Source organism: Triticum urartu, chromosome 7A (genome assembly GCF_056163025.1).
Source record: "Triticum urartu cultivar PI428250 chromosome 7A, HENAU_Tu73, whole genome shotgun sequence".
NCBI classification, from domain to species: domain Eukaryota; kingdom Viridiplantae; phylum Streptophyta; class Magnoliopsida; order Poales; family Poaceae; genus Triticum; species Triticum urartu.
This window is the reverse complement of record NC_141879.1, coordinates 571,905,958-571,926,127: the sequence shown is the minus strand read 5'-3', so window position 1 is coordinate 571,926,127 and position 20,170 is coordinate 571,905,958. Positions and strand designations below refer to the sequence as shown.

The 20,170-nt window shown below is 42.6% G+C and overlaps 1 protein-coding gene across 2 annotated transcripts; it reads right to left on the bottom strand.

Annotated features, from left to right (window-relative positions):
• Positions 1-8,723: 8,723 nt before the first annotated feature.
• On the bottom strand, positions 8,724-19,915 carry RFC1 (replication factor C1). Of its 2 annotated transcripts, XM_087537797.1 has the most exons (24): positions 19,557-19,915; positions 19,387-19,437; positions 19,300-19,350; positions 18,026-18,733; positions 17,853-17,920; positions 17,628-17,703; positions 17,486-17,547; positions 17,247-17,398; positions 16,771-16,937; positions 16,470-16,658; positions 16,242-16,363; positions 15,957-16,164; positions 15,530-15,583; positions 15,207-15,376; positions 14,254-14,344; positions 12,962-13,143; positions 12,825-12,864; positions 12,605-12,729; positions 11,870-11,942; positions 11,278-11,370; positions 10,380-10,626; positions 9,426-9,485; positions 9,188-9,338; positions 8,724-9,080 (listed from the first exon to the last, which is right to left on the bottom strand). In XM_087537797.1, the coding sequence occupies exons 1-23, from the start codon at positions 19,557-19,559 to the stop codon at positions 9,205-9,207; spliced, it is 3,126 nt and encodes a 1,041-aa protein (XP_087393923.1). In that variant the 5' UTR covers positions 19,560-19,915; the 3' UTR covers positions 8,724-9,080; positions 9,188-9,204. The 2 variants fall into 2 exon arrangements, with proteins under 2 accessions (XP_087393923.1, XP_048545488.2); XM_048689531.2 differs by having other exon boundaries at positions 19,300-19,437.
• Positions 19,916-20,170: the final 255 nt, after the last annotated feature.

Genomic DNA, 20,170 nt, shown 5'->3' with positions numbered 1-20,170 from the left:
CTTTTTTCACATAAGCGTCACAGCCCCAAACTTTTAAGAAATGACAGCTTAGGTTTCTCTAAACCATAGTTCATACGGTGTCATCTCATCGGAATTACGTGGTGCCTTATTTAAAGTGAATGTGGTTTTCTCTAATGCCTAACCCATAAACTATTGTGGTAATTCGATAAGAGACATCATGGTATGCATCATATCCAATAGGGTGCAGTTATGATGTTCGGACACACCATCACACTATGGTGTTCGAGGCTGTATTAGTTGTGAAACAATTTCCACAATGTCTTAATTCTATGCCAAACTCGTAATTCAGATATTCATCTCTATGATCATATCATAGATATCTTATCCTCTTGTCACGACGATCTTTCAACTTCACCCTGAAATTACTTGAACCTTTCAATAATTCAGACTCGTGATTCATCAAGTAAATATACTCAACATCTACTCAAATCATCTGTGAAGTAAGAACATAATGATATCCACTACATGCCTCGGCACTCATTGGACTGCACACATCAAAATGTATTACTTCCAACAAGTTGCTTTCTAGTTCCATTTTACTGAAAATGAGGCTTTCAGTCATCTTGCCCATGTGGTATGATTTGCATGTCTCAAGTGATTCAAAATCAAGTGAGTCCAAACGATCCATCTGTATAGAGTTTCTTCATGCATATCTACCAACAAACATGGTTCGCATGTCTCAATCCTTTCAAAAAATGAGTGAGTCCAAAAGATCCATCAACATGGAGCTTCTTCATGCATTTTATACCGATATGACTTAAGTGGCAGCGCCACAAGTAGGTGGTACTATCATTACTATCTTTTGGCATGAACATGTGTATCACTACGATCGAGATTCAATAAACCATTCATTTTAGGTGTAAGACCATTGAAGGTATTATTCAAATAAACAGAGTAACCATTACTCTCCTTAAATGAATAACCGTATTGCGATAGACATAATCCAATCATGTCTATGCTCAACGCAAACACCAATCTCGATGGTAGAGGGAGCGTACGATATTTGATCAACCTTGGAAATACTTCCAACACATATCGTCATCTCACCTTTAGCAAGTCTCCGTTTATTCCGTAGCTTTTTGTTTCGAGTTACTAACACTTAGTAACCGAACCGGTATCTAATACCCTGGTGCTACTAGGAGTACTAGTAAAGTACACATTAACATAATGTATATCCAATATACTTCTATCGACAGCCTTCTCATCTACCAAGTATCTAGGGTAATTCTGCTCCAGTGGCTGTTCCCCTTATTACAGAAGCACTTAGTCTCGGGTTTGGGTTCAACCTTGGGTTTCTTCACTAGAGCAGCAGCTGATTTGCCGTTTCATGAAGCATCCCTTTTTACCCTTGCCCTTCTTGAAACTAGTGATTTTACTAACCATCAACAATTGTTGCTCCAACTTGATTTCTACTTTCGCGGTGTCAAACATCGCGAGTTGCTCAAGGATCATCATGTCTATCCCTGATATGTTATAGTTCATCACGAAGCTCTAATAGCTTGGTGGCAGTGACTATGGAGAACCATCACTGTCTCATCTGGAAGATTAACTCCCACTCGATTCAAATGATTGTTGTACTCAGACAATCTGAGCACAAGCTCAACAATTGAGCTTTTCTCCCTTAGTTTGCAGGCTAAGAAAATCGTCGGAGGTCTTATACCTCTTGACGTGGGCACGAGGCTGAAATCCCGATTTCATCCCTCGAAACATCTCATATGTTTCGCGACGTCTCGAAACGTCTTCGGTGCCTCAACTCTAAACCGTTTAACTCAACTATCACGTAGTTATCAAAATGTGTATGTCAGATGTTCGCAACATCCACAGACAACGTTCGAGGTTCAGCACACTGAGCGGTGCATTAAGGACATAAGACTTCTATGAAGCAATGAGGACAATCCTCAGTTTACGGACCTAGTCCGCATAATTGCTACTATCAACTTTCAACTAAATTTTCTCTAGGAACCTAACTAAACAGTAGAACTAAAGCGCGAGCTACGACATAATTTGCGAAGACCTTTTGACTATGTTCAGGATAATTAAGTTCATCTTATGAACTCCCACTCAGATAGACATCCCTCTAGTCATCTAAGTGATTACATGATCCGAGTTAACTAGGCCATGTCCGATCATCACGTGAGACGGACTAGTCATCATCGGTGAATATTTTCATGCTGATCGTATCTACCATACGACTCATCCTCGACCTTTCGGTCTCTTGTGTTCCGAGGCCATGTCTGTACATGCTAGGCTCGTCAAGTCAACCTAAGTGTTTCGCATGTGTTCCGAGGCCATGTCTGTACATGCTAGGCTCGTCAACACCCGTTGTATTCGAACGTAAGAATCTATCACACCCGATCATCACGTGGTGCTTCGAAACAACGAACTTTCGCAACGGTGCACAGTTAGGGGGAACACCTTCTTGAAATTTTAGTGAGGGATCATCTTATTTACTACCGTCGTTCTAAGCAAATAAGATGCAAAAACATGATAAACATCACATGCAATCAAATAGTGACATGATATGGCCAATATCATATTGCTCCTTTTGATCTCCATCTTCGGGGCTCCATGATCATCATCGTCATCGGCATGACACCATGATCTCCATCATCATGATCTCCATCATCGTGTCTTCATGAAGTTGTCTCGCCAACTATTACCTCTACTTCTACAGCTAACGGTTAGCAATAAAGTAAAGTAATTACATGACGTTTATGTTGACACGCAGGTCATAAATAAATTAAGACAACTCCTATGGCTCCTGCCGGTTGTCATACTCATCGACATGCAAGTCGTGATTCCTATTACAAGAACATGATCAATCTCATACATCACATATCATTCATCACATTCTTCTTGGCCATATCATATCACATAGCATACCCTGCAAAAACAAGTTAGACGTCCTCTAATTGTTGTTTGCATGTTTTACGTGGCTGCTATGGGTTTCTAGCAAGAACGTTTCTTACCTACGCAAAAACCACAACGTGATATGCCAATTGCTATTTACCCTTCATAAGGACCCTTTTCATCGAATCCGATCCGACTAAAGTGGGAGAGACAGACACCCGCTAGCCACCTTATGCAACTAGTGCATGTCAGTCGGTGGAACCAGTCTCACGTAAGAGTACGTGTAAGGTCGGTCCGGACCGCTTCATCCCACAATGCCACCGAATCAAGATTGGACTAGTAACGGTAAGCATATTGAACAAAATCAACGCCCACAACTACTTTGTGTTCTACTCGTGCATAGAAACTACACATAGACCTAGCTCATGATGCCACTGTTGGGTTACGTAGCAGAAATTCAAAATTTTCCTACGTGTCACCAAGATCTATCCATGGAGAAACCAGCAACGAGGGGAAGGAGAGTGCATCTACATACCCTTGTAGATCGCTAAGCGGAAGCGTTCAAGAGGACGGGGTTGATGGAGTCGTACTCGTCGTGATCCAAATCACCGATGATCCTAGCGCCGAACGGACGGCACCTCCGCGTTCAACACACGTACGGAGCAGCGACGTCTCCTCCTTCTTGATCCAGCAAGGGGGAAGGAGAGGTTGATGGAGATCCAGCAGCACGACGGCGTGGTGGTGGAAGTAGCGGGATTCCAACAGGGCTTCGCCAAGCGCTGCGGGAGGAGGGAGATGTGTCATGGGAGGGAGAGGGAGGCGCCAGGGCTTAGGTTGGGCTGCCCTCCCTTCCCCCCACTATATATAGGGCCAAGGGAGAGGGGGGAGGCGCAGCCTTGGCCCTTCCTCCAAGGAAGGGTGCGGCCAGGGAGGAGTCCCTCCTCCCCAAGGCACCTAGGAGGTGCCTTCCCCCTTTAGGACTCTTCCTTTCCCTCATCTCTTGGCGCATGGGCCTCTTGGGGCTGGTGCCCTTGGCCCATACAGGCCAAGGCGCACCCCCTACAGCCCATGTGGCCCCCCCGGGGCAGGTGGCCCCACCCGGTGGACCCCCGGGACCCTTCCGGTGGTCCCGGTACAATACCGATGACCCCGAAACTTGTCCCGATAGCCGAAATAGCACTTCCTATATATAATTCTTTACCTCCGGACCATTCCGGAACTCCTCGTGACGTCCGGGATCTCATCCGGGACTCCGAACAACTTTCGGGTTACCGCATACTTATATCTCTATAACCCTAGCGTCACCGAACCTTAAGTGTGTAGACCCTACGGGTTCGGGAGACATGCAGACATGACCGAGATGACTCTCCGGTCAATAACCATCAGCGGGATATGGATACCCATGTTGGCTCCCACATGTTCCACGATGATCTCATCGGATGAACCACGATGTCAAGGACTTAATCAATCCCGTATACAATTCCCTTTGTCTAGCGGTACGATACTTGCCCGAGATTCGATCGTCGGTATCCCGATACCTTGTTCAATCTCGTTACCGGCAAGTCTCTTTACTCGTTCCGTAACATATCATCCCATGATCAACTCCTTGATCACATTGTGCACATTATGATGATGTCCTACCGAGTGGGCCCAGAGATACCTCTCCGTCACACGGAGTGACAAATCCCAGTCTCGATTCGTGTCAACCCAACAGACACTTTCGGAGATACCCGTAGTGCACCTTTATAGCCACCCAGTTACGTTGTGACGTTTGGCACACCCAAAGCACTCCTACGGTATCCGGGAGTTGCACAATCTCATGGTCTAAGGAAATGATACTTGACATTAGAAAAGCTTTAGCATACGAACTACACGATCTTTGTGCTAGGCTTAGGATTGGGTCTTGTCCATCACATCATTCTCCTAATGATGTGATCCCGTTATCAATGACATCCAATGTCCATGGTCAGGAAACCGTAACCATCTATTGATCAACGAGCTAGTCAACTAGAGGCTTACTAGGGACATGGTGTTGTCTATGTATCCACACATGTATCTGAGTTTCCTATCAATACAATTCTAGCATGGATAATAAACGATTATCATGAACAAGGAAATATAATAATAACTAATTTATTATTGCCTCTAGGGCATATTTCCAACAAGCACCCCACATCTACTTGTGTCTCTCGTGGTGTTGGTCTTTCTGCCTGTTAGCTAGGTCTTGCCTTCTCCTGGGTGGCATTTTTTCTCATCTTCTATAACCTTGTTACTTGTACGGTTTTCGGCCCGATTTCCCTCATAAACGGGGTCAACTTGTTTAGGTTTTTGATCTGGTTTCCCTTATAGATTGGATCAGCCAAAGTCAAGGGGTGACTCTTGGCTTTGGCAGCTTTTGAGCAATATATTCAGGTGGGGATCCTCTCCCCCCCCCCCCCGGTGACCGTTCAAAGAAACAATCATCGGAATCACTAACTTCTGAAGGAAAATTCCCTTGCCAACGAGCAGTGCGCTGCTTATCCTCTTTCACTCACTATGTCCAAGGCAGCACAGGAGGTGAAACCGTGAAAGAGGTGTTACTTGTTACCCAGACAACTTTGAAGTTAAGTATCTCGGGCTCCAGGCGCCGGATGGGAGATGAATAAAGAAAAGTTCAAAAGCTTGCAGGAGAGACTGCCAAAGCGACTGCTTCAATGGGGTGAAATTTACCTTTCTCAAGGTGGGAGGGAGATCATGTTAAAGGCTGTTGCGCAGGCACTGCCAGTGTACGTGATGGGTGTTTTGAAACTCCCAATCGGGCTTTGTGATGACCTAACAAAGATGATGACGAACTTTTGATGGGTTGCGGACAAAGGAAAACGGAGTGCTCACTAGATCTCTTGGGAGTTGGGACCGTATGCTCCGGCCAAAGACGATGAGAGGAGTGGGGTTCAAGAACCTGCGGCTCTTTAATCAAGCATTGTTACCCCAACAAGGGAAGTGCAAGTAGATTCCTCCCAGAATAGTTCACCACTTTCTTGCGCTTCACCATGTCTTCTTTCTAGTGTTGCTTAATTAGCAAGAGATTCTCCACATAACTAGAGAGGAATCTCCTTGAAGCTTCAACCGATACCTTAGGTTTATCATGTGTTATCTCATTCTGAACGTGCCATATCCCCCACAAGAGCATGAGTACCATCAACCGTTGCTTCTCATTTATCTCATAAAGCGGTCGAAGAAGCCATTCATCCCCATCAAAGAGAAGCATGCTTTCGTCGGGGAGATCCCAGTTTGAGCACATATCATCCCACATCCTTTTCGCATGAGGGCACTTGGCAAGAGCATGATGTGTCGATTCCTCCTGTACCCCGCATATAACACAATCGCCATGTGATTCCAGCAAATTTCCATGCAAGTATGTGTATTTTTAGCGATGCAAAGCATTTCCAAATGAGCTTTGAGGCTAGGCGTGTACCGACGGGGTACACATTTGTCGGAACAATCCCATGTTCATCCATAATAACCTATAGGCCAAGCGCATAGGCGGTACGAACTGAGAACAAATAGTGTTGGTCAGGATGCCAGGCGATAAAGTCTTCCTCAAGGCACCTCAATAGTTTGATATTTAGAACATATGCAATGTCCACATGGAAGAAGTGTTGCTATATGAGTTGAGCAGTCCATGAAGGCATGCATGAACTAACTATCAGCCATCTGGAAATCGCGACCCAGAGCAAGCGACATCGATGCCGCGTGGTAATCGACCGGTATGATGCACTGCGAGGGACCTATGGGTCATGCCATGCCCGGATGCTGGCCCCATTATCTACATGCCAAATACTATCTTTCTTTAGGAGCTGCAAACCATGCACGACCACGTGCCTAGTCGAGGAAGCATTCTCTGTGAATACTGTGTACATGAGGAACCCGTTCGGGTAGTACTTTGCACGAAGCACCTACGCACATAAGTTATTAGTTAGATGTCAGGCTTGTTGGGGGTAACAATGCTTGATTAAAGAGACGCGGGTTCTTGAACCCCACTCCTCCCATCGTCTTTGGCCGGAGCATACTGTCCCAACTCCCAAGAGATCCAGTGAGTGCGTCGTTTTTCTTTGTCCGCGTCCCATCAAAAGTTTGTCACCATCTTTGTTAGCTCAACACAAAGCCCGGCTGGGAGTTTGAAAACACCCATCACGTACACTAGCAGTGCATGCACACGGCCTTTAACATGATCTCCTTCCCACCTTGAGAAAGGTAAATTTCACCCCATTGAAGCAGTCGCTTTGGCAGTCTCTCCTGCAAGCTTTTGAACTTTTCTTATTCATCTCGGGAGCCCAAAATATTTAGCTTCAAATTTGTTTGGGTAACAAGTAACACCTCTTTCATGGTTTCACCTCTTGCGCTGCCTAGGACACGCTGAGTCAAAGAGGATAAGCAGCGCAATGCGTGTTGGCTAGGGAATTTTCCTTCGGAAGTTAGTGATTCCGATGATTGTAATACTTTGTTTAATTAATGCAATCGGATAAAAAATATGGTGTGCAATGTCCACAGACTAAGCACTCGCCAACATTTCATTTTCAATCCCACGTCGTCTGCCGCATAATCGCATAATCAATTAAGCATTTTGGATTGGATCAACATCTCACAGGGCAAGAAGACATCAACTCATGTACTGGTGTGTTGACCCGAGATCAACATCAAGTGTTGACCCTGAAATTTGGCATGTTTATACGGTTGTATCATCTCCTCTACATGTATGCGTTTGTTAGAATATGTTTTGGTGTCCACATATGAATATATTAACTATGTAGTCGTAATGGTAGTATCATAGTTAGTATCATGCATGTCAACTAGACAATTTTGATAAAGTGCCATAAAATTAAATGAAGAAAAGAGAATTGAGTATCATATTATGATACCGTATCATAATAAATAATATTATAGTATGTGTCATGCATGATAATAACTAAAGTATTATATGATACTAATATATGATACTATGCATTAATGAGGTAGTATTATACACTGATAACATATGCATGGTACCAGTATATGATACTCCATTACAACCAGCCTACCGCTACGCCTGCATTCATTTGCGTGCAAGTAACCACTCCCAGAGAAAATGGCGACGATTCAATGATGGAGACGTCTTTGATCCACGTAGCTGTGTTAGGTGCACAAGCAAGATTATAAATATATGGGCCAGGTGGTTGTGTTCAGGTGCACGAAACGGATTTTCTTGATTTATTATAGGTCTCTTTCGTGACTGAACTAAGCAGACAATTCAGGCGGTGATATAATTCTTGCCATAGATGCAAAACGCTGGAGCTGATGTAAATGGTCTGCGTCATGCCCTGGGACGGGTATGTGCAGTACACTGGATACAAATATCTTCATCACGCCCACCAGCATTTCGCACCAGACATTTAAGTGAAGTGTTAAAGCGTGGCAGACCCTCCATCTGGTCATCATTTAATTGGTCTGCGTCACATTAACATGCCAAAGCAGTCATGGCAGTATTTTGCTTGTGGATTCGCTTGTATCCATCTCCATAAGATGACTATCTACCAACTCATGTACGCGTACTTTGCCGAATTAAACTGTGTATTGTCTGGGTATTAATTCAGTCACTATATTAATTGCTAATCTCTTGGCATGAATGGACCATTCAGATTTCATCCTTGCGCAAAGTCCTAAAAGTCCTACCAACACCAAGTCCTATATTAATTGCTAATCTCTCCTCAACGACGCTTAAGAGCAAGGGCGACCTTGCCAACACCACGCCTGTACGAGAAAGAGCGACCGTGGGCTGTTCAGACCACAAACCCAGATCAGACATACCAAGCTCACACTACGAGATGAACACAACAGAAGATCACAGCAGATTGCATGTTCGTCCTTTCGCGTGTTACAACCATGTTATCTACAGCAAGCTAGACGAGCATTCAGTGGGAACAGGCAGAACCAGGCATCCAGATGTTCTCTAGTTTCAGGTTTACATCTCTGAAAAATACACACACCTAACCGTTTCAGATTCAGAGCGGATTGCGTCAGGAGAAAAAGCTCACACGCTAAACAAGCCCCTCCGGCAGCGGCGAGAAACACAAGAGCAAATGAACTGCAAGCAAAACAGGTTTCCCTACAAATGGGAACAACTGGGGTAACAGGAGAAACCAAACACGAGACCACCAACTATCTGGGGTCTGTTGCTTCCAGCCAGTCATCATCTGAAACCAACAGCATAGTGATCAGATCAAATGTATCTCACGACGATTGACAGGTCAGGTATTATCACATGACATTTGGGTATAGTATATACATACTAGACACTTACTGTGCGGCGGCGGTAGGCTACCTCTTCCGCTTCCCGCCTGAGCCTCCGACAGCCTTCCCTGCAGACCCAGGAGCTTTTGATCTTGCTGCTGGCGCCTTCTTTGCGCTCGACCCGTTGCCATTGCTCTTCAGGTTGAGCTGCACTTGAATTCCTGCGAGTGGAATCCAACATATAAATTAGTTATTATATATCCTGACGATAATAACAATATCAAACAAGGCAGAATATGACAAATAACCTTTCTTATTATCACTCTGCAGGTCCAGTTTTGGCTTCGAGTCACCAGGCACAAGTTCATCTGAAAGAAAAACAGGAGCAGTCAATGCGCTGAAAATTGACTAGTACAAAAAATAAACTAGGTATGACTCTGCTGCGCCGATCAGTACAGCGGTGATACAAAAAACTACCATCCAAAATTACATCATTGATGCTATATATGAGGCGTGTATAAATATGAACACAGCACTGTTTGGTTTATTTGACAGGCATAGCTACACAAACATTTCCAAGATCAGAGAAGACAAAGTTTCTTGTGATGGAACAACAATTCCATGACCCTCCCAACGGTTTTCCAGCATTACTAAAGAACATTAGGTGTACCCAGAAAAGAAAAGAGCATCAGGCACCGAGAAATTTGCTAGCATCTGCGACAGATCTATAAGCCTGACTGAAGACCAGATTCCATGTTTCTCATTGAATTTCTGCCCCTGCTGCAAACCCATGTACGCTTTTATGCAAGTAGGAATATATTAGGTACAGCAACAATACTCTGCAGAAAATAATTCTTCTAGCCGTGCATTGCATGTTACAGATATTGCACTCTGATATCCCACTTTTCACAGAACAAACTACATGGGAGTAGGCCTGAATTTGGTGGTAATACAAACTAAAAAAAGAGCCTGACTGACCACTGTGATCCTTCCGACTGAATGTTAGAAGTTTGGAGCAAATAAGTACAGACAAAACGTAGTCTTATTACAGATAAAGACATACTGTATGGCATGTTACAGATGAAATAACGAACGAAAATGCATACGAAGATGCTGTGGCAGTACTGGCACCCATTGTGTCAACAGATTTATTTATATTCCTAAAACAGAACACACTAATCAATATGTACAACAACAAGCATTAAAGATTAAAGATTCTCTTTTGGTACAATATATCCATTTACCGAGAAAAAAGCACGTACCATCATTTTCAGCATCAGACAATTCCTCTTCATCACCTTCTGCAGATGCTACTCCAGTTTCTTCAGGCAAACTCTCATCCAATGGCTCCAGGATTGCTGCCACTCGTTTCTTTAAAGTTTTTTTCATGCCCGGAATATTTATTAGATCTGCTGATCGAACAACACGAGAGCTACTTCCTTGTTTGTATGCCTTCGTCAAGGCACTTTTGACAGCTGGTTGAATACCATCCATAGGATTTGGATGGCCCTGCAGAACAAAAATATATTCAGCACCATGTAAAGGAAAGAGGGTAATCAAATTACATTGAAACAACATTGCTCAACTAAGAATCCTGCTTGGATGCTTCAACAAATTAATTTGAGCAGTGAACTGGGTTGTAATGATAAAGATCTGAATTGAACAACAATGCACCACAAAACAAATAAAGGACCTAATCTTTGACAAACTACATAAGTTTGTGGAGTTGATGGCAAATACTACGATACTGAAACATACATTGTCCGACCAAGTAGATTCTATTGTTTCTTTGTTGTATTTTTTAACCTCTGTATTCTCATCACTACTGCACGAATTATCATGTCCACATTTCCACAACATCACAAGCTTCATATTTCACTGATGTTTTCAAGCAATTTTTATAGCTCCCACGATGCAAACTATGAAAACATTACACAGAAAGTAAATGCAACAGTTGCAGATGCAACTACCACAAACACGTTCTCAAAATAATTAGCACAGTGCAACATAGTTTACATCATCTAGAATATCTACAATGCATAACTTTAACATTACATTAAACCAAATACGTTTAAGTATATGTATTATCTATTAACTAATTTGCCACTCAAAGAGACAGTTAATGAATACCATCAGGCAGTTTTTAGAATAATAACCAACCTTAAATTTAGATAATTCAACAAGCGTGTCAAAGTCTTCCTGGCTTAAAGAGTAGGTATCCATAAACTCCACCACCTTTTGGACAGCCTCCTCCTGCAGGAAATTACAAACATAAGATCACAGGCAGATTTCTCAGATAAAGGTTTCCCCATGGGAGATGCCATGCGTGATTACTGCATTGCAAACGAACAGCCAATAGTGTGCGTGCAGAGTGCATATTTTGCCAACAAAAGAAATACTAATTCTAAGATGATAATAGTTGAATTGAGAAAGCATGCAAGGTTGCAAGCCTTTGTGTGTCAAACCCCGCCTAGCCTCTTGACAAAATCCTTAAATAACAAAAAATAAGATTTCTCCTCTTTTTATTAAAATTATAATTAGCCAATTCATCATGCATTACTTCCTCATAAGGAGCAGACCTGTCAAGGCACAATTCGTACAATATGCAGCAATATGCTTGAACAAATGCAGCAGTTGACATATGATATTTCGATGAATCTTCTATGGAAGCTTTGAACAAAAAATCAATTTTATGCTTCACTCATTGAGTGAATGATCAAGAATAGTCCAAAAAGGTTATGATAAACAATACCTTAGGCATTGTCTTCAGTGGGTCAGTCAACTGTCTCAAGAGAAGAGTGAGATAATCGAGCCTCAACGCCTCCCTGCAGATCCCAACAATTACAAGACTGAGACTACAATGAAACTATAGCACAGATCCTTTACGGTCTTTCAAATTACAACTTTTGTCAAAGGATCTTGAGTTCTGGTAAATGATTAGTTGTTTACAACACAAAGACGATCTGTTTTTTCAGCTTACATGGTTTGAAATAGAAAATCATAATCTTCCATCTCGAAGATGTGACCAAGGCAAGTTAAGAGAAGGGTAAGGCACCACCCCCCCCCCACCCCCCCCCCCCCCCCCTAATTCACTGACTGTTAAGGCACTTGTTCATAAGTAGTTACATTGGAAAATGAGCAAGCCATGTCCAGCAACTAATAGTTGGCTGGCCACTTAAAAGAAATCCATGGCCCATATTTTTTCCTAGCAGATGATAATGTGGTCCTTAACTCATGCTGAAAGTTCCATATCATTTTATCATGGTTACAAGTAATAAAACAATTAGCCAAGAAAATCATTGGCTTGTTTTTTTTTGTTCTCTGATCTATATCGATAATCCAGCAATCAATGTACATAAGTACCCTACTCTTTACCAGTGAAACATGGTTTTGGTGGTTCCAGGATAAGTACCAATTTTACTACTAATCCAGAAACTTAACAAAGTAGGATTCGGCAGAAAGCAAGCTAGTTTTGGACTATACCCACCTATCCAAATTAGCTTGCTGTGATGCAAGAATATGACTATGGACATCTTCCAGTAGCCTTTTGTTTTTGTTAGTAGTTGAGTACTTGCCCAACCATCCACCAAACCTATTAAAGTTTCGTTCACCCTGCAGAAAATCAGTATCCAAATCAGTCTACTAAAATTCAGAAAAAATAGAATATACTCAATAGTAGTAATGGATGCTTAGGGTTTGAACTTTACTGCTTCAAGGACTTCTCTATTTCCATGCATCAAAGCAGCACTGAAATTTTTTGAAAGAGATTAGAAAACTGTGTTGAAACATTCGAATAAATCAATACCGCTACATATTAACCATTGGGAAAGATCAATGCACATACGGTACTATTGATGAAGCCAAACAAGCAGCTTGGGACAGCTGCCACTGTCGATATCTTCTTATTTGCACATTAACAATATCACCGTCCGCTATAGACTCAGCGGCACGGGCAAGATAATTCATTCTTTTAACACCACTGTCATCCTTCCCAGCGGCACTAGGCCGATAATTGATATAATTTTCCTACAATGGCACATATTAGCACGCGAATATAACCAGGCTTAATGATAGAAGCAACTAGGGTCACAATAATTCAAAGACAGAAGCAGTCCTAAAGCACATATTTGCACACAATTCTGGTACAGGCCAACTCAACCATCATGTGTAGTTCAATACAGCAACTAATAGCTGGAATTTCTTTCATATAATAACTGAGATGATTGAAAAGAAAAAATGAAAGCTAGCTTCCAAGCTTTCCAGGAGAAACGTGTCAACATATGCGAAGCTGTAACAGCATTGCTATGAAATGGGAATGCCTTCATGTTGACCAATTCAGAAATATTAGCCTAAGTTAGATGATGCACTAACAGTGCAGAGGCACGGTTGTGGGCTTCAGCAAGAGCGACCGGCCTCCAAGCATCACTAGCAGTGGAGCTTAGCTCATAGAGCTTAGGGGTGTGGCATGTGACATGGTTACCTACTCGCAGTCTTGTAGATTGACTTATTGTACCTATCAATCCAAAAAAAGTCAAGAAACAAAAGTAGTCTGATGGATAACCTTAGGCACGCTACAATTTGTTAGGTGTGTGTTTGGTTTCTAGCCACAGTTATGGCTTGCCACGCTTTCTCATCCACATAAACATAACTTTCCGCCACACTTGTGGTTTCAGTTACCATGTATTGTCTAAGGGTTAGTTGTGGTATGATCAACCTTGAAGCAAATAAGACCTAAATTTGCAACAAAAAACATAGATGCAATTTAGGCTCAACACTTAAATTGCACACTATGACAGACTACTGATTACTATAAATTAAAAGAGTCAACATTTCAAAAAAAAAATTCAACCATGAACTCTAACCACATTATTGGCATGTTGCCACCATGAACAAGCAAAACTGAAAAAATAAAAAACAAAAGCAAATTATTCAAACGGTTTTAGAGTTCGCAGTTGAAAAGTGAATTTTGGCCATAGTTCAGGCTTGAAAAGTGGAATTTTTTCATTACAATTATACAAGCATAAGTAGCTCTGCATTCAGTACACAGAAAAGGAATACATAGTAATAAAAAAATCATGATGCAAACACGAAGGATTAACATTTGCACAGATGACAAAAACAAATTTGATTCAAAACCTGGATAATAAGGGGAACTAAATCAGGATCGCTCATGCTCAAGTCGATTCTCTCATCCATCCTTAGTCTCCCACCATTGAAACCAAATAGCCTGAAAGTTGAATAAATAACCATGAAGAACACTAGGTTTGAAAGCCATTCAAGCAATTAACCAAGTATAAGCATAGATACATTTAATTAGACAGGAGTGAGCATGGAACTAAGTGAATGAAAAAATATCATTTGCTCTGCTTAAATCTCACTAAATCTATATAAAAAAGATAAAAGCGAACTGACGAATTAATTGCAGGGGCAAACAGTTCTAACTTCCAAGTGTTTAAACTAGTTGGGAGCTTAGCCATTACAAAAAGCTACTGAGTCTTGTTCTCCTAAAAATACCAAGATCTCTAGGGCGTCATCTTCTTTTGACCGCTTCTAGGGCTGCATCTCAGTACATGTACAAACATTTTATCCTAAATCAATTTAGCAACAAATGAAACCTTTAGATGAAGCTCAACATCATCAGCACCAGCATCATCATGTACTTAAGTCAGGTACTTTTCCAACGGATGTACAGTAGAAACTAGGAAAATGGTGGAGTTTGGTTTTTTTTAAAGGCAGCCCGGTGCAGGTAGCTCCCGCTTGCGCAGGGTCCGGGGAAGGGGCAGACCACTTCGGGTCTATTGTATATCTGTAATGTGATATGTTCCCAATGCTAATAAAAAGTAACCCATCCCCAAAAGAAATGACTAGATCAAATACATTTGCATTAATAAGATCAAAATAGGGCGAGCAGAGTAAGTGATCGGAAAACTTTGTTAATCCTTAACACTTCTATAATTAGACAGGGTATGTACTTTCACACCAAACGTTAATTAATCAATAAACATGAAGAGGTCATTGAACGACTGACAATAAAAATTCTAAATAACTCCATAGAATGACATTGATATACTAAAAAGAAGGAATAATACTTGTCCACAGCCGTGAAGGGAGAGATATCTTCATCTTTTGAGCTACTATTAAGACGCAACCTTATATCATCATATTTGACCACAGACTGAGAGAGACTCATATATTGCAAATGGTTGAGTGCCATGCGAATATCCCCATGTACTCTTTCTGCAAGCTCTTCCATTGCATTCTAGCAGATGAGAAACCATATATTAGCAACTGAACGTGAAATATGCAAAGAATATTAAGTGATTTAGTATTGAATTAGTTGAGCTATGTTTCCACTTTTTTTGAAGTTTTGATCATCAATAAGAACAGAACCCTGAGAACATATTGAACACACCTCTTGAGCTTGAATGCCTTCTTTTCTGGCAATCTCCATCAACCTCTTGCCCATCTGTTGAGTACAGAAGTTAAAACCAACCCCAAAACAGTTTTTTTGTTAGAAATACAAAAAGTGCTGAACCTGCCCCGTATTAGTATATATAGTGTGAGATGGGAGAAGTAAACCAGAAAAAACATAAAGTCAAAAATGAAGCAACTTTTGCCAACAATTAGAAAAAAAATACCAAAATGAATATAACCAAGTTTTCTTATGTTCAGAAAAAACATTAAGAAGGCGGATTTTATCAGATTAACTGGGTAGCAGCAAGCAATTGAGAACAGCAGTTCAGTTGTCACAGGTAAGGGCAATAATAGGGTAATAGACAATAGTAGGAAAGCAAACAATAATTTACATCAATCATTAGAATATGGTGGCATGAAATAACCTGCTGCTTTGTTGGTTTCCTGAAGTTGAGTAGCAAACAGTAATTTACAAGGCTCTTCAGCTTCTGGCTATAACGATCATTACAAATGCAAACTATAGGAATCTTCGATATCTTGATGCTGGCAATAAGATCAGCAACTCCACCTCTATCACCAGCAGACATACCGTCAACTTCGTCCATGATGAGTACAGCCTTAGGCTTCTTTGTCCTGTGAAATTGCTCCACACTTCATATAACAATAAAAATAAATCAAAGTGCAAAAGTTCAGGATATTGTAGTACAGACCGGTTGTCACTATAATTCAGAGTAGCATTGCTGATAAGCTCTTTGATAGAATTTGATGTGCTCCCCCCAACACCTTTCTCGATCTTGGAGTCTGCTTTACCACGGCTATCACTTGCATTAACCTGTTATGCATACATTACTCATTTAAATTTATGACTCAAAGGTAAATAAAGAACACATAATTACCTGAAAGATAAATAAGTGAAGTATGCAAGAACAAAGACACACCTCAATGGCCTGCAATCCAAGCATCTGACTAACAACTTTTGCAGTTGTAGTCTTACCAATACCTGGAGGTCCACTCAGCAATACAGCTTTTTTAGCTCCACCATCGGCCTGCTTCTTTCCTTTGCCCTTTTGGCCAGAATGAAGGAATTGATCCTCCCAACTTTTCAACCAATCATGAAGTTGTTTAACCTATATACATTAGAAGTTTGTCAATGCTCCCTGGAAAAAAACAATCCTTCATACTAAGTAACGTGTGCATAGATGTACATGACCAAAATAACCAAAATGCAGAATTTCTCACCATTGATTGGTTGCCAACTATGTCGTTTGGAACTTTTGGCCGATATTTCTCTGTCCATTGCAAAGAACCGCGGTCAACAACCTTGACCTTTTGGTTGTTGGTGGAGTTGCTTTCTTTATTACTCTTTGAGGGAGTACTCTTGCCCATGGTACCGACTTGATCGACAGCTAAAAATTCAAAATCAAGATATGCATAAGCATCAACAACATGAGAAATGCCAATGTTAAGAAAATAAATCATACCAATGGCATGTTATTTGCAGGATCAACCTAACATCTACTCCCTCCATCCCAAAATAAGTGTCGCTGATTTAGTATAATTTTGTACTAAATCAGCGACACTTATTTTGGGACGGAGGGAGTACAAAGTTAGGAGTGAACTACCACGGTAATTATGTTCCAGGTTAATGCAATTAAGCAGGATTATGTTTGTCCTATAAACTATAGATGCATTACAATTTAAAAGTTCCTGGTTACCTCTTCTTTCAGCTTTAACTGGAGAGCTCTTCGTCTGTGACTTCAGTAGCTTTTCTGAATTGCTGTTACCTTCATGTTTGTTTACAGGAGCCTTTGCAGGCTTTGATTTCCGGATCATATCAAATAAACCATCTTCAGTCAAGAACGGGACTCTGCAATAAACGTGAGCATGTATCAAGCAGTGACAATTAAAAACAAACTTACAGAATCCTTCTCAAAATAAAGCTATCAAGTAATACCCCAGATCTTTTGCTTTATTAGATTTCACTCCCCCAATATCTTCATCAGCCAATAGGTAACTCTGCCAACAAGCGAGATGTCATGTTGTCAACAAAGATATAAGCCATTAATACTTACAGCAGCAACTTTTATAGTACATACCGTCTTTTTACTAATTGAACCGGTAACACGTCCCCCGTAACGCTTTATTAGATCACCTGCTTCCTCCCGTTCAAGACTGCAGATAAACAGAAAATTATGATTATTTACTGGCCAGATCATCTCAATAAAGAAAGTTGGAAGTGTTAAGATAATTATGTGCATTGGCCGTTGCATGATCAGAAAACAAAACACTTCGGTATAAAAAATGAAGAAAGTAACTCGCACCTGTCAAGGGTACCACTTATGACAAATGTCAGACCAGCTAAACAGTCAGGGGCACCCTCTGGGACTTCCTACAGAACATGGAATGAACGGTTTAGGGTTGAACCATTCAGAACATGGAATGAACAGTTTAGGGTTGGGCATTTCAGAAACTTGTGACAAGAACTATGAATTACCTTCTCCCCTTTGTGAGGGGGATCCTTCCTTTCACCAAAATTCATGAAACCTCTCCCACCCCCTCCTCTACCTCTTCCCCCAGGAGTAGCTCCTGCTCCTCTGCCTCCTCTTCCCCTTGCAGCTGCTTTGGAAGGGGTCTTGTCATCTTCATCCATCCTATCCTCCTCACCATCATCATCAAGACCACTAGTAGTCTTCCCATGAGCCATTCCTCCTCCTCTTCCAACCCTTCCCCTTCCCCTTCCTCTTCCCCTTCCAGCTGCTTTGGAAGGGGTCTTAGCATCTTCATCCATCCTGTCCTCCCCACCACCATCATCATGACTCGTAGTCTTTCCATGGGCTGCTCCTGCTCCTCTTCCTCCCCTTCCCCTTCCCCTTCCAGCTGCTTTGGAAGGGGTCTCGGCATCTTCATCCATCCTTTCGTCCTGGTCATCATCATTAGATGCAGCCTTCAACTTCTTTAATGGTGGTGGCTTCACTGGAGTTTTCTTTTTCGAAGGCGCCACAAAGTCGTCGTCGTCGTCTTCTTCATCCTTAAGGGCCTTGTTTGCTGCGAAAGGCTTGATGTCATCATCAAGGTCCTCGCTGCTTTTCTGCAGTTTTCTTTTAGAAGAACTCTTCTCAGCAACATCTGCATCTTTTTCTGTTTTGGGTGCAAAGTACTTGCTTGTCTTCCTTCTAGCTGAAGCATCTTGATTGCCAGACACCTGCATGATCCAGATACAGTATTTGATTACAGGTGACGTATATAAACTGGGGGACATCAAATAATTTAGGTCAGTGGAGAATTAAAGCGAGCCATTGGTCTAACTGCGACGGTGGTACAAGAACATACCCAGCTTAGAATCTGATTGACAGTACTATCTGCCAATACATTCTTATATCATGGACTCATGGTGCACAACCAGACATGAAACATCAAAGTCAGTTCTTAAACTGTATAAACAGTGCATGCGAAAATCAAATCTAGAATATTTTTGGGTGGTCTGTATCTATATATAACGATATTAATGTATGGTTTGCACAAAAGATTCCAACACTGATTAGCAGAAAGAATAGAGCATTTTAGCAGTTATGGTTGGGCTACTGCCGCAGGAAATGCATTAATCTAGGATTCCTAAACTGTAGGACCGAGGAAAATCGAGTTGCTGAGCCGATGCACTGAATCCTGGACAGCGATGCTAGAGAAAACAAACCGCTAAAGAAGACCTAGAAAAAGCACCGAACCAACCAGATGAACGAAGAAGCAGAAAGAAAAAAGTGAGCATTCTACCGAAGATGTCGCAGCCTTCTCGGGGATGCTGAGCACGGGCTTCTTGGCCGCCGGCGGCGCGGCGCCGGCGGCAGAGGGCTTGGCCGCACCGGCATTCTTGTCGTGCGGCTTCATGAACCATTTCCTGATGTCCGACGACTGCGCCACAAGAAATCCAAGAAGGGCGAAACCGTCAGCCGAGAAGAGCGGATCGAGAAACCGACCTTCCGCGTCGAATCAAGAAACCTGGATTAGCGAGGGGCCACGAAAGAACTCACCATGTCAGTCCTGGCCGGGAAAAGCCCGGCCCAGGCGCGCGAACTCGCCGGTTCTTGGCTCAATCGCCACGGGAAACCCTCTAGGGTTTTAGGGGCGCGGGCGTCGTCGCCTCCTTGGCCCTCGCTTTGGGTCGATTGGCGCCGCTGGGTATTGGCGACACAGGCAAGCCGGGGGGTGACAGGAGAGGAGGAGGGGGGAGGCGGCGGCGGCAGTGCGGGGTGGTTTCGGGTGGATGGGAGGGCGGAGGGGAGGGAGACTGCGGGTCGGCGACGGCGGACGGGGGCTTGGCGACGGGTGGGCGTTCGGGTTTACCCGAAAATTTTGTCAACAAAAATAACGGAGATTCGGGAGGGGGGGGGGGGGGGGGGGGGGGGGAGACGTGGGAGATTCGGGAGGGGGGAATGGGAGATGTGGTCGCCGAGCCGCCGACGAGCGAGGAACGAGGCAGAGGGCGTCGTGCCGCTGCGGCCCGTGCTGGTGCCGTGGTGTGTGTGTGGCGGCGGGGACTAGGTCACGAGATAACTCAGGCCTTATGCTATGTTGGGCTGGGCCTTCGCTACATGCAGCGACTTTGCTGGGCTTTTATTTTTCCTAATTTTGAGTTACTCGGCTT

Coding starts and splice junctions, on each gene's coding strand:
- RFC1 (XM_048689531.2), bottom strand. Junction 17,921..18,025: donor CCCCTCACAAAGGGGAGAAG/GTAATTCATAGT, acceptor CATGTTCTGTAG/GAAGTCCCAGAGGGTGCCCC. Junction 13,144..14,253: donor TAGTTCCCCTTATTATCCAG/GTTTTGAATCAA, acceptor GTGCCATTGTAG/GAAAATTATATCAATTATCG.